We start from the raw sequence: 14283 nt of genomic DNA, 5'->3' as shown, positions 1-14283 counted from the left end.
TATAAAACCTCATATGAATCAGGCAATTTGCTAGGCCCTGGGCACATAGCCATGGGCATGATAAAAAAAAAAAGTCTCCGCTTTCGTGAAGCTTAGAGTCCAGTGAGAGTCAAGTAATAAGGAAATGAACAAGCTAACTTTGGATTCCAATAAATATTGTGAAGCAAATAAACCAGGCCGAAATGATGGAGAGGGACTGAAGCTGCGGAAGCCTCTCTGAGGGAACACAGTTTGAGCGGAGAGCAGGATGAGAAGGAAACAGTCTTGGAAAGAGCAGAAGCAAAAAGGTTACAGCCTTGAGTGTGGAAAGGAATCCATTTATTTCAGGAACAGAAAAGAGGCCAGTGTGGCTGAAGTGGAAGGAACTAGGGGAGGCAGCTGGGGGGAGTCCCAGGCTTCATAAGGGATAGGGGTTGTCCCCTGCACACATTCTCCCAAAGTAGTACCTCTCTGAGATCGCAGGACACATAAAGAAGATACAGATTTGTTTTTCTGAACAAAATCTCAATTCAGGGGCACCTGGCTGACTCAGCCCGTAGAGAGCATACAACTCTTGACCTCAGGGTTGTGAGTTCAAACCCCATGGTGGACATAACATAAAGATTACTTAAAAATAAAATCTTAAAAAAAAATCTCAATTCAGTACGACAATTTGTTCAGAGCCTCCTAGGTACCAGTCACTTCAGCTGCCCTTGTATTTTCTGAATGCTAAGCCCAGCGTTCCATCCGAGAGCCAGAGCCTCCTCACCTGTTCACGCCTCCCCTCCACATCTCTCTGCACTGTGTGAGCCCCCAGACATCCCCCTGTTGGCAGCTGTCCTGTTCACCCCCTCTGCAGCCCACCCTTCAGCAGCTGCTTCTGTCCTTGGAAGAGTAAAGGACTATTTAAAGGAACATGGGGTGAGGGGGGCAAAGGGAGCAGAAGAGGCCTAGCCTGGGCTCCGGCTGGGCAGGCGAGGCCAGAGAGCTGGTGACCATCTCCCACATGGGCCTGCAGGTGGTTTTCAGGGTCCCCAGGGCCAGGCGGGTACATTGGGAAGAAAGATGGCCACAGGATGGATACCGCTGGGGTCAGGGCAGGAAAGACGCGCTGTGATTGAAAGGTGCCACCTGTCAGATCTTCACGGGAAATCTGAGCCTCCTAGGCCAAGGGGAAGTGTTGTACCAACAGGGCGGTAAACAATGCTCTTCTTCGGCTGAAGGCTCTTGAAGTGGGGGTGGGGTGGAGTGGAAGGGGGGAGGGAGGTGGAGGCGGGCAGACGGAAGAGCTGGGGGCTAGAGGCCGCTGGCTGGGGCTAAAGGCAGCCCAGGAGTGAGGCCGGTCAGCAGGAAGGAGACAGCTCTGAGACCCCAGGCCGAGGCCCCGCAGGTAGGAGAAGCCCCGGGGCGCCTTTGTAAGTGGCCCCTCCCGCTGCCCATCCCTCTCCTGCCTTCCAAGGGCCAGAACCTCCATGTGGAGGCCCAGCATTGGGGAGACCGAGGCCCTCTGCTAATCCTCTCCACCTCTACGTCAGCTCTCTTTGGATACCAGAAGTCAGGGACCCAGCCCCAGGGTGCTGGGCAACTTGAGATCACCCACAGAGTAGCCTGCAGGTGGCCATCCACAGGGAGGACCTGGCAGGGGCAGAGAGGGCCTGGGGACTTCTGTCCCCTTGGGGCAGGAGGCAGACTCTAAGCAGTTGAGAGCGGTGTCTCCAGGGGAGGGTCACTGGCTGGGATGAGGGATGGTGGCAGCGTCAGGAGCACAGAAGACAGACTGGGGGTGGGGGTGGGGGGATCTTAACAGAACCACCAAGCGTCCTCTACACTATTCAGGGCTTGGAACTCAAGCTCCTGGGTTCTTGTTCTCCCAGCCAGCCAAGAGACAGGGAGAGGGAAGGGGAGCTGTGTGCAGCGCTGCTTTGGACAGAATAGGGTGCCGTAGGCTTCCCCTTCTCGGGAAGGAAGGAGGAGTAGAGGTGGTAAGGGAGGGAGGGCCGGAGGACAGGGCTTCCCGTGCACGTGGAGAGACAGCTGCCCTCCTCAGCCACCCCCAGCTGCCCCTGGGCATCAGTGGGGTGCCCCTGGGCCTGGGCTAGAGCCTCTGAAGGGGACACTGGCCGAAGAGCTGGTGGGAGCAGCATAGCATCTCTGGCACAAATGCCAGCTTGGTTGTCAGGAGCCCCAGATTCTGGGTATGGGTGGGCCCTCGAACCTTCCTGTGACTTTACTTAGGGGACTTCAACTCCCCAAGACTCAAATTCCTAATCTGTAAAATGGGTGAGATGTGCAGGGCACTGCAGGGTAAGCTGGCAACTTGCCGTAGAATCGCTGGTGTTGGGGTAGGTGCTGGTCTCCTGGCTTCTCACACTCTGGGGTTCTTCACTCTTTATCTACTAGGACAAGCCTGGGGGGTGTGGAAAGCTGAGGTGATGAACACCCAGGATGGCCGAGGAGTGTGTGTGTGTGTGTGTGTGTGTGTGTGTGCCCACGTGCACCTGCCTTCCCTCCCTCCCCCCCACCCTCTGCAGTGTGCAGCATGTAGACAAAGGCAGGATGGCTACAGCGCTCTGCTAAGTCTTAGCTAAACACCACCGCACTTGGAGGCATAAAAGGAGCCTGTTGTCATCTTACTGGTGTTCAGTCCTCTTTGCCTTGTCTTACCAACCAAATGCCCTCACGACCCCGTCAGGGCCAACATTAACAGACAGAGGCCAACCTGCAACTTCCAAGCTGATTTGTGCTAAGGGCTCCATTCGGGGGCGCCCGGCTGGCTCCAGGTAGGGCATGCGACTCTTGATCTCAAGGATGTGCCCATGTTGGGCGTGGAGCCTACTTAAAAATAATAGCAATTATAAAATAGAGTCCCGATGCTCCATTCATGCCAGGTGCGCCTCAAAATACTTTCTGTGCATTGGCTTCCCTAATCATCCAAGGGGATTTTTATCTCCAGAAATCACAACCCAGAGAGGACAGGATAACTTGCTAAAGGTCAGCACCGTGGGAGCTGGGATCTCATGGTGGGAAGACTCCAGAACTGATGGTTCTCGCCACTGCTCCACATCACCTTCCAAACAAGAGCACAGGGCAGGGAGGGGTTGTGCGGATCACTCAGGCCAGCACTTGCCACACTTTCCTCTGAGAACCAGGGCATGGTTCCAGATGGCAGTCGAGGTGTCTCAGGAAAAGCAGATCAAAAAGAAAATAAGGCAAGAAAAAGCAAATCCATGATCAAATAGTTTCGGGGAACAGTGAGTTAAACAAAGCTAAGCCAAGTGAAGGCTTCTTTTACTGTGGAGTATCTGAAACCCACTTACGTGCCAACAAAGTTGTGTGTCTCTCAAGGGGTGGAGAGTAGGCTGTTGCTGGAACAGCCTCAGCCAGAGAATACATCCCTCCCTCCACCCCAGCTCCTATTAATGTCTTGGGAGACCCTAGTTTTCTGCAGAAGAGTTTGGATAAACCTGATCTAGACCAGTCCTGTCATTGTCAGTGGAGCCTGAGGATTCGGGAAGCCACGGGTCTGCTCAGGCCTCAGAGTGAGTGGCTAGGAGTTGGGGGTCAAGCCAGCTCCCGCCTAATACACTGCTGGGGCTGCTGAACCGTGAAGGGGCTCTGGCAGGAGGGGTGCAGTTGGAGGACGTCTTCGCACATCCCAGCCTGCTTCCTCGGAAATCCTGGGAGCACTGACTCCAGGGACTCCCCAGGCCCTGCCCTGAGGGGCATGCCACCAGCCCGCCCATCATCCTGCCTCTGCCCCAATTGCTCAGGTGCCCCGGGTGCCACCACCCAGAGTGATGGCAGAGGGCAGGAGGTATTTTTAGCCAGTGACAGGAGTACCTACTACTCTTACTGCCTGAGTCATGCCCTGAACACTATTTGAGGATTGTTTTCTTTGTAAACAGATACCCAAGAAGGGCAGGGGGATGAGGGAGCTGGCCCCGTCCCCCCACCCACCTGTTTTTCTAGATCCTACAGTATATACAGTACTCGAATAGGAGAGCTCGTGTCAAGGTACATTAATCTCCCTCTCCCCGCCTCACCCTGGCAGTTAGAGGGTCAGATTTCTCTGGCAGAGGTTAACGAGAGTACGTTTCTATTCTTCCCCCGAATAAACTCTTCCAGGTCCAGGCCCACCTTTCCTGAGAACCACAGATGGAGCCGCGGCAGCTGGCGGGGCTGACAGAGGCCCAGAGAGCAGCTGGCCCAGGGGTTCCCAAATTGCAGGCATTTTTACGCCACCCCCGGGATTGAGGCACATCTGTACCACCTGTGCTCCGCTTTGGTGAATGTCTTCCTTTGAGTTAACTTATTTTTAAACCCGATGAATACATTTTTAAAAGAAGGTTTATATCACCATTAGAAATGGAAAGTCAATTATCAGGGGCCAGAAATAGAAAGTAACTGTAAAAATAAATACAACGGAAACAAAGCAGTGCATTAGATTCTCTCTAGATACTCCCGCCTGCTTTGGGCTCCGGGCCTGAGGCTAGCTACCTCCATTAAGATTTTATTTAGTTATTCATGAGAGACACACAGAGAGAGGGAGAAGCAGGCTCCCTGCAGGGAGCCCGATGTGGGACTCGATCCCTGGACTGGGATCACGCCCTGAGCCGAAGGCAGACACTCAACCTCTGAGCCACCCAGGCACCCCTAGCTACCTCCATTAAAAGGGGAGAAGGGCAATTGTTTCCGGATGGCAGGATCACATTGTAACCATCTCATTGGCATAATCAGAAAGAGGCAAAATCATTGAAAAGGCATTATGTGATCTAATGTTCTTTAGAGCCCAAGCCACAGCCTGAACACCATCTAATGTCAAGTCAACTTGGCCCAACACCTCACCCTGGGGGAAGTAGCGCTGCACCCCTTCATTTTACTGCAGGGAAAGTGGATGCTCAGGTCACATGTCCAAACGGTGAGGGACCCAGGACTGAACAGCAGGACTCCAGCCCCCCTCATCCCCCCACCCTCTGGGGCCAGCACTCTGTGAGGGAGGAGTCTTCACTTGATGCAGGGAGGGGGCATGACCAGGTTTGCTTGTCCCCACTTTCCAGAGATGGAGCAGAAGGAAGGGAAGCCCACTGAGGATGGCACCACCGTCTCCCCAAACACAGAGGCCCCGGAAACACTGGGAGGTGGAGCCTCTGCAGAAGAGGCCAAAGGCTCAGTGGAGCCAACAGTCAAAGAGACACCTCCAGTTGGAGCAGGAAAGCAGGAAAGAGCAGCAGCTGAGGACGGCACATCACCTGAACTTCAGGGGGAAGCAAACGGGTTGGATGAGGTCAAGGTGGCAGCCAAAGTGGAGGCTGAACTGCACAAGGAAGATGGCGGGAAGGAAGAGAGCACAGTGGCTCCTCAGGAGATGACTGATGGGAAGGAAGAGACCCAGCCTGGCCCCAAGGAGGCTGAGGAAGCCCTGGGGACCACGCTGGCCTCTGGGAAGCAGCAAGCTGACGAGAAGGAGGCCAAGCCTGAATCTCAGGAGGAAGCCCGTGTGAATGATGAGGCCAAGGCTGAGCCCACGCAGGCTGCTGGGGAGCAGGAGGCCAAGACCGGAGCCAGGGAGGCTGACGGGAAGGAGGAGGCCACAACAGCCTCTCAGGAGAAGAGCGACAAGACCGAGGAGCCCACGGCTGAAGCCCAGGAGAAAGCTGGTGCCCCGGAGGCTGGGTCAGATGCACAGACCAAGGCTGCTGTGGAGGCAGAGGCCGAGGTTGAACCTCGGGAGGCTGATGCGATGGAGGAGGCAGTGAGTGAGGCAAAGGGGAGGAGGGAGGAGGCCCCCACAACATTCTGGAGTCCCCGGTACCCCAGGAAGTAAGCCCCTCGCCCCCACTGTATTCCTTTGGGCAAGTCCAGTCTTCCCAATGACATCAAGAGCCGGGCTGGGGGTGCAGCCGTGTGAGCCCGGGCTGCCTTCCAGATCTCCCTGAGGTCCCCCCAAAGCCTTGGGCAGGTGTCTGTGGGACCATGAGCCCACACAGATCATGTTCATTCCAGGAGCCAGGTGGCCCCAAGGAAGAGCAGGACCAGGGCGTGGAGAGAGAGTCGGAGGAGGGCGCAGGAGCGGTCCCCAGCTCCCCTGAGGAATGGCTCGAGAGCCCCACGGAGGAGGGCAGCGGCCTCAGCCCGGGTGAGTGAGTCCAGGGGCCGGTGGGGATGGGGTGCTGCAGGGGCTGCCCTGAGGGGGTGTGCAGGCAGCTCATCATGGTTGCTCCAGCCTCCCTCCATCCTTCCCGTTCCCTCCTCCAGACGGGGTGGGTCCAGACGCGGCAGCTTCCGGAGAGACCAGTCCTTCAGCCAGGTAATGTCAAATTCTGGGCCCTAGTCCCCACTGCCTTGCCCACATGCTCCCTTCAAAGTCCACCATTGCCTGGACCTGACCTTGAGACTTTCCAGGACTCCTGGCATTCAGCCTCCATCCCAGGGCAGAGCCCAGGAAACCCAAGGAGCCAGAGGATGGGAGCAAAGGGAGCAGGAGGCATACCTGGCCCGCTCCCTCTCCACTGCTAACGCCTCCTCCTCAGCATCCTTGGCAGATCGTCACGGGGCACCTCATCTTGTGGCTTGGCCTGTTTCCGTGGTGCCATCACTACCCACAGAGCATGAGCAGAGACCCTGAGTTCAGACAATGACTCTGCCACTTAACACTGTGTGACCTTGGTCGTGTCACTATTCTCCTCTTCTGTAACTGTCCCTACCTCATAGGATCATTGTGAGGCTTCCATGACATAAAATATGGAAGGTGCTTGGGTGCCCGGCTGGCTCGGTGGGTAGAGTGTGTGACTCTTGATCTCAGGGTCATGAGTTTGAGCCCCACGCTGGGCATAGAGATCAATTTTTAAAAATGGTATAAAGTGCTTAAGACAGTGCGTGGTACCTGGTGGGTGCTGGGTAAAGTGAGAGACTTCTCTTGCCATTACATAACTTAACTCATTGGAAGAATCAACCTATTTTGACCTGAAATTCACCTCCGTGCCACTTGCTTTCTTTTTTAAGATTTTATTTATTTATTTATTTGAGGGAGAGAGTGCAGCAGCAGAGAGGAGAGGCCGAGGGAGAAGGAGTAGCAGGCTCCCCGTGGAGCAGGCTTGACCCCAGGACCCTGAGATCATGACCCCAGCCCAAGGCAGAGGCCTAACCGACTGAGCCACCCACATGCCCTCTGTGCCACTTTCTTAGGGAAAGATAACAGGTCAATGTTCACTGAGCACGTGGCCGGTTACATGGCAGACACAGTTGGGTGCTCTCCACGCCCCTTCCTTCTCAAGTCCTAGAGCCACCTTGTCAGGTAGCTGCTCTTGTCCTCAGTTCACAGATGAGGGAGCTGAGGCTCAGAGAAGTGTCATGACACAGCAAATAAGAGGCAAAGCCAGGATTCAAACTCGGGCCAGACCTCAGACTTGTCTTAGCTCTGCCCACACATCTCAGCAGACCACACGCTCCCCAAAGCTAGACTGAGCCCCTTCTTCCGCCTCCAGCCCCTCCCAGTGCTGGGCACAGAGGAAATGTGTGCCGGGAGTGGGGGCCACAACTTCGTATGCCTCTTTAGACCGCAGGGAGCTCCCACCCTAGCCAGCCCCCTGCCCCCTGCCCCTGCCCCCTCCCCGTGCCCTGTAGGGGCTGCTCCCAGCCCCTCTCACACTGCTCTGAACCTCCTCCATAGTGAGTCTTCACCTAGCGATGCGCCCCAGAGTCCCACAGAGCCCCCTGCCTCCCAGGAGAAGAAGAAAGAGAAGGCACCAGAGCGCAGGGTGTCAGCCCCTGCCCGGCCCCGGGGGCCCCGTGCACAGAACCGCAAAGCCATCGTGGACAAGTTTGGCGGGTAGGGTGCTGGCTGGGCTGGGCCTTCCCCAGGAACCGTGGGCTGGTTGGTGGGGTGGGGAGGCCTGAGGGCCCGAGGGCCTGGGAACAGCCCAGGCCAAGGTAGGGAAGACTGATGTCTGGGGCTGGGGATCCTCCTTGATGGGGCCCCCTGTGGCCTGTCACCTGTCTGGTCTGGCTGTGTTCATCCCTCCCCTTGCAGGGCAGCCTCAGGCCCCACGGCCCTGTTCCGAAACACTAAGGCAGCGGGAGCAGCCATTGGCGGTGTCAAGAACATGCTCTTGGAGTGGTGCCGGGCCATGACCAGAAACTACGAGGTAGGCATGGAGCAGGTGGCCGGAGCGGAGCAGGGGACCCTTCCCAGGGCGGCAGGGCCAGGGAGGGTCTGAGTGGCACAAAGCCCCAGAGCGATGCATCCAGGCCGTCCGGCCGGAGGCTCACCGAGGCCTGCCCTGGGCCCGCTCTCCTGCAGCACGTGGACATCCAGAACTTCTCCTCCAGCTGGAGCAGCGGCATGGCCTTCTGCGCCCTCATCCACAAGTTCTTCCCTGATGCCTTTGACTATGCTGCCCTGGAGCCCACGCAGCGCCGCCACAACTTCACCCTGGCCTTCTCCACAGCAGAGTAAGCCTCAGCCACAGACAGCAGCCTCGGGGGGTGGAGCTCGGGGCCGCCAGGGCGCAGCTGGGCTCGTGGGGGGCGGCTAGTGGGGTGGTCAGACGGCCACACGTTCGGGAGTCCAGCAGACACTTTTGGATCGCCAGGATACGGCAGTGGGTGAACCCGGCAAAGTCTCATGTGTCTACAGGGCAAGGCGGGTCATAAACACACACCCCCGTGTGAAGTGTAATGGGGGGCTCGGGGAGGTGCCCTAAAGGAAATGCAGGCAGGGTAAGAAAGAGAGAAGAGGCAGGCCTGCCATTAAACAGGGTGGTGACCGGGATTTGGGGCCACCGTCTGACTCGGCCATTTCTTAGCTGTGTGATTTTGAACAGGCTCTGGGACCTCTCTGAGCCTTTGCATTCTGATCTTTAAAATGGGCATGACGTTTCCTCTTCCGCAGGTGAGAAGTAAGTAAATAATTAGGTGAAGTCACTATCATAGCAAAAGCTCCAGAAAGAGAATCTTAGTGGTTGTTCCTCTGTGATGATGGAGGGTAGCACTGTTTTTATGATCATTATTAACCCCCTTGGAATCTGGAAGGGGATTTATTGCTGAGGCTCACAGGGCTGGATGCCAGGGGTGGTGGTGGGATGGAGACAGGGGTGGCTGTAAAAGCAAGATGAGTGTGAGGAACAGCGCGGCCCAAGGAGGAACCTGAGAGGGAAAGACCTGGCAGGTGGGAGCAGGTGCTCCCACCACCAAAGCACCGGAGCCGGCCTCAGCGAGAGGCCTCTGTCTACTGATTGGGGAGGCCTGATTGCACCCTGATGGCCTTAGGGCTCCCAAGGAGCACATGCCAAGGAGCACCCCTTCTCTCCAGCCCAGGGAGAGGCTCCTGAGCCACCTGGTAGAAATGGACAATGCATAGGATGCTGCCAGTGGGGTCAACTCTGATGCCCCCAGGGGACAGATGAGTGCACCTCCAAAGGCCTGGAACGGGGAGTGAGTCACTGGGGACATCAGCAACACTTTGGGCTGGAACGCTGAGCCCTCCAGTCTAGCCCAGGCCTGGCCACCGACCTGCGAGGAAGCCTAGGGTAGCAACGTTCCCCTCTCTGGGCCTGCGCGTCCCCCATGGGCAAAACGAGAGGTGCGGAGCAGAGCCGTGCTTTGCGGTGGGTTCTTTTTCAGCAGATTCCTCAAGCGAACGATTAAGTGAATGCTCGATGTGTAAAACAGATTACAGGGGGGCCTTTTCATTTTTATTTTTTTAGAACTTTAACCAAATCACACTTTTCTTATGCAACATAGATATTGCTTCAAACATTAGCTCATTTGTAGAGCTTGACGTTCGTGGCTCTAACTCGTACGTAATGAAACTGGCACAGCGGGCGCAAAGCGTGTCCTAACCCAAATGGTAATTGTCCGCAGCCTGGATGACATTGGACGAAGTGACCCGTTAAGAGGAATCATTACAACCCACTGGCCTTTTGGTCATTTGAGCTGATCGCTCTTCTCCTCAGCCACCTGCTCATGGTTATGACCTAGAGGTTTTGCCAATAATTGTACCGCCTTTAAAATCCTGGCTTCAGACCGTGAGCTCTCTCCCTGTCCCCACCCCTCTCCTCTAACTCACTTAGGTCAGCACCCCCGCTCCAAGCGATTTTTTTTTACCCTGTGGGGTCTTCTAATCCATTAACCTCACAATTTTCCACTTTCTGTCGCTTCCTTGTCTTCACTCCCCAGCTTGGAGTTCATGGGCTATCAGTGTCACCCCTCAAAAGGGAACCATTCTAGGCTGGGGGTGGTTCCTGGAGCGCACCAGCTCAGCGCCCAACACCCTTCCCAACACGTTCCCTGAGGCACATGCACGGGGCCCTAGGGCACCACGGATGCAATTCGAAAACCACCAGGCTTGCTATTCCAGAAGATTCCTTCCAGTTTCACATTTTCCCACCACGGGATGAAGTGAATGCCCTGGGGTGGGCAGCCGAGGGGGTCAGGAGGGCCTTGTCCTGCTCTGGGTTCAGAAACACCTTTAATGATGATGACAAGCCCCACGAACCATGGGTCATTAGGTGCCGGGCCTCCTGCTAAGGGCTTTCCTCGGGGCATCTCATTCTGTCCTCTTGGCGGCTACAAGTAGTGAGGTCCCTCGACACCCCAGGCTCCCCCAGGAGGGTCCTGGCAGAGCCGTGGCACAGAAGTGGGGATCCCAGCAGGCGCCGAGCACTCTAAGTGAGCAGTGGGAACTGAGTGTCCCCGGCCTCCCACAGCTGCCCTGCCGTGGTCCCAAGCCAGGCCGAGCCTTGTGCAGGCAAAACGGATCATTGGGTGACAACAGGCTGCCAGGAGGCCTGGGGCGGCAGTGAAAGGGAAGGAGGCGGGTAGGGACGCAAGTGGTGCAGGATGGTGCAGGATGGAGGGGCTGACCTGCTGGATTTGTGTCTTGCCCCTCCTCCCTGGCTCTGGGACTCTTGGCAGCCACTTCCCTTCTCTTCGGGTTTTATGTGAAGATAACGTGTGCAAAGTAAGGAGGCCCCTGCCACGGCCATCACCCCCTCTGCCCCTGTTCTCGAGCCCACCTGATTCCCACAGAATCCTGGGAGGTGGGGGCACAGCACTCGCCCCTCGGTGGGCTCGGTCAGCCGTGCTGCCAGAGGAGCCCGGCCCTGCCCCTCGGGCCCGGGGTAGGGAAGCTGCTCCCGTGTAGGGCGACAGCACCCTGACCCCCAGCAGCAGAAATCAGCACACTGGCTGCGGCCAGCGCGTCCCGTCCTTGGGGATCCTCCAGCGTGTGCCCTCCCCCGGCTCTCAGGCCAGTCCAGCGCGGGTTTCAGCCCAGCTGTCTCTGCTCCGAGACAGGGTTTCCGCCAGAACCCTGGACCCTCCTACTGCCAGGCACCCGTTGAAGTTTGACAGGCTGGGAGGCCCTGCTTTGGGGCAAGGACCCCAGAGGCAGGCCTGGGATTGAGTCCCAGCTGTGAGGACATCACCAAAGTGCTCTGAGTCTCCAGCTCCTCTTCCACTCGTTAGGACAGAGGATAGACGTAAACGAGACCACTCAAGGGCAAGAAGGTGATAAAGCACCTGGCATGTGGTGGCAAGGCCCGACAGTGGTTTGCTCGGGTTATGGGCCTCGGCAGAGCCAGGAGCAGCACGCGGCCCCGAAGAGCAGCTGGGAAGTTACCAAAACAGAACTGGCTGCTGAATTCCATGTTCCTCACACACACCAAGCAATCCTGCCTCAGGACCTTTGCACATGCTGTTTCTTCCATCTGGAATCCTCTTCCCCTAGACACGTACATGATTCACTCTTTCTAAGAGGTCTTCCTTGAGCTCTCTGCTAGAAAATGCCCCTTAACACAGGGACACCCTTTCTCCCTTCCATGCCTTACTTTTCTCCCTAGCACCTCTTGCCACCTGATATACCATCCATAGCACGTTTGATTACTGCCTATCTTCCACTATGAGAATGTCACTAATCTGAGAGTGGGGCACTTTTGGTTTTGTGTGGTGCTGAATCCCCTCAGAGAGTGACTGGCACATAGTAGGTCCTCGATAAAGAGGCAGAGACTGAATGAAGGATGGAGACCGTGCATCTGCTGACTTTGGAGATGGTGCAGCTGCAAGCTGCCCTCCAGCCAGGATTGGAGCTCCATCCTCTAACCACCCCCCGAGGGGGGTGGGCTGGCCTTCCGGAGGGCAGATGGGACGAGCACATGGGAGGGGTGGGTTGATCTAGACTTAGAAACCAGGGGTCCCCCTCCCACATGAGGACGCACGGTGCACTCACAACTCGGGCTTTGGGGTCAGACCAAACTGCTCTGGAGTTTGGACTGTCGGGGGCTCAGTTACCTCATCTGTACAGTGGGCCGGTTGACCTAGACGACCTCTCGGCTCTAACAAACACGATTCAGTGGGTTTCACCCTTGGGCCGTCCCCCCGCCCCCCTTCCCCTGGCTCCCACATCCTTCAGCTTTGGCTCTACTGCTCAGCCACCCCACCTCTGCCCCTCAGGAAACTGGCCGACTGCGCCCAGCTGCTGGAGGTGGACGACATGGTGCGGCTGGCAGTGCCCGACTCCAAGTGTGTCTACACCTACATTCAGGAGCTGTACCGCAGCCTTGTGCAGAAAGGACTGGTGAAGACCAAGAAGAAATGAAGAGCTGGCTGGCCCTGTGGGTGGAGGTGGGCAGGGTGTCCAGCTGAGCAGCCGTGGACAGGAGGCAGCGGAGCTGGGGCTGGAACAAGGGCAGGTGGCACCGGAGTCTTAAATGCATTAAAAGTACTTTTATGGGGTCACTTGGGGGACTCAGTGGTTGCGTACCTGCCTTTGGCTCAGGCTGTGATTCCATGTCACAATGGGATTGAGTCCCACGTTGGGCTCCCCGCAGGGAGCCTGCATCTCCCTCTGCCTATGTCTCTGCCTCTCTCTCTCTCTGTGTCTCTCATGAATAGATAAATAAAATCCTTAAAAATAAATAAATAAATAAATAAATAAATAAATAAATAAATAAATAAATAAAGTACTTTTATAAAACCCTGTCTGGCCCCTCAGTGCACCTCCATCCTCCACCCAGGAACCTCACTCACTCTGAAATGATAAACCCCGGCCACTGGGGCTCCTCACCCAACTCAATCTTCTCACAGTCAGGACAGACATTCAGGAAAGGACAATGGCCCGGGTCCCATGGCTAAGCAGCTATGTGACGTTGGGCCAATGAGTTAACCTCTCTGAGCCTCAGTTTACCATGTGAATAGGGAAAATAGGAGGTGTTGTGAGGGTTGAATGAGATAATGAAATGAGCAAAGGGCCTTGTCCGGCCTTTTCTGGTGCCTGTCACTGAAGTATTCCATAGGTGAGGCCAAAAGTCAATGCATTTGTACATTTCAAGCCTTTGGTGGCGCTTTTCCCAGTTCTCTTCCCTTTCCACACTTCTCTCAGATTAGAAAATCCAGGGCAGGTGCTAGAATAGAAGATTCTCTAGAAATCTCAAACTAGGTTAGCAGGGCCTAGGGTGAATCCCTCACCCCACATTCTGTCTCTTGCAAGCAGCGGCCTCCAGCGGCTTAGCACCACCGCCCGCGGAAAGTCCCTCCTTCAGGTTGTTAGTCCCTCCAGTGAGGGCTGAAGTTCTGGCTTGTTTTTGCTTTTCCACTGTTCATTAGAGATGAAGCCTTGAGCTGCTTATAATTTCCTGCTAATAGTCCTGTCTCCCTCTGCCAGCCATTTGGAGCTCATGGGCTGGTAAGAACAGCTCATGAAAAACACAGAAACAAAAACCAGCCAGCTCGGTACTGTGGCAAGAGGTGTGGGCCCTGCCCTGACTGGCAGAGCAGACCTGGGCTTCCACGGAAGCACCCTGTGCCTCAGTAGTCTCATCGGCAAAACGGGGGCGCTACCCCTGTGGACGTGTTACCAGCCTAGTCCCTCGTGGCCAGCCTTCCCCATGGTATTTGGGGTTACACAAGGCTCAAAGCCCAGCGAGCCAACGGGGTCACACTTTTTAGTAGATGGGAGCTAACCCTCAGCCTCACCTTCTCCTGAGGAGACCATTCCATCCTCTCAACAAACACTCAGCCAGGCTCCAAATTCATCCTCGACTTTGATGAGTGGACAGCAGATGGTTCCTGTGGTCTCTCCGGACTGGATGGAAGGGGACATTCCTCCCAGCGTGAAGGCTAGCCCCTAGGAACTGGCAACCTAATGGGATTGCAAGTGGTCTCAAAGCCATGTAGTCGGGAGTGTCTGGGTGGCTCAGCCGGTTAAGCATCCGACTCTTGGTTTCAGCTCACAATAATCTCGGGGTCGTGGGAATAAGCCCCGCCTCAGACTCCACATACGGCCTGGAGTCTGTTTGAGAGTCTCCC

At 56.1% G+C, this 14283-nt stretch overlaps 1 protein-coding gene across 1 annotated transcript; it reads left to right on the top strand.

Moving 5' to 3' along the window:
* The first annotated feature begins 1210 nt into the window (after positions 1-1210).
* Positions 1211-12952, top strand: SMTNL1 (smoothelin like 1). The gene is made up of 8 exons (XM_025452243.3): positions 1211-1369; positions 5037-5731; positions 5983-6115; positions 6235-6286; positions 7649-7807; positions 8009-8123; positions 8279-8430; positions 12430-12952. The coding sequence occupies exons 2-8, from the start codon at positions 5039-5041 to the stop codon at positions 12572-12574; spliced, it is 1449 nt and encodes a 482-aa protein (XP_025308028.3). The 5' UTR covers positions 1211-1369; positions 5037-5038; the 3' UTR covers positions 12575-12952.
* Positions 12953-14283: the final 1331 nt, after the last annotated feature.

The sequence above is a fragment of the Canis lupus genome, chromosome 18 (assembly GCF_003254725.2).
Source record: "Canis lupus dingo isolate Sandy chromosome 18, ASM325472v2, whole genome shotgun sequence".
Taxonomy (NCBI): domain Eukaryota; kingdom Metazoa; phylum Chordata; class Mammalia; order Carnivora; family Canidae; genus Canis; species Canis lupus.
The sequence above is the reverse complement of the archived record's forward strand: the minus strand, read 5'-3'. Positions and strand labels throughout refer to the sequence as shown.

Excerpts from the sequence above, each read along its gene's own strand:
- SMTNL1 (XM_025452243.3), top strand. The coding sequence starts at position 5,039 with ATGGAGCAGAAGGAAGGGAAGCCCACTGAGGATGGCACCACCGTCTCC. Across the intron at positions 5,732-5,982 it reads CTGATGCGATGGAGGAGGCA|GAGCCAGGTGGCCCCAAGGA; the intron begins GTGAGTGAGGCA and ends TGTTCATTCCAG. Across the intron at positions 8,431-12,429 it reads CTGGCCTTCTCCACAGCAGA|GAAACTGGCCGACTGCGCCC; the intron begins GTAAGCCTCAGC and ends TCTGCCCCTCAG.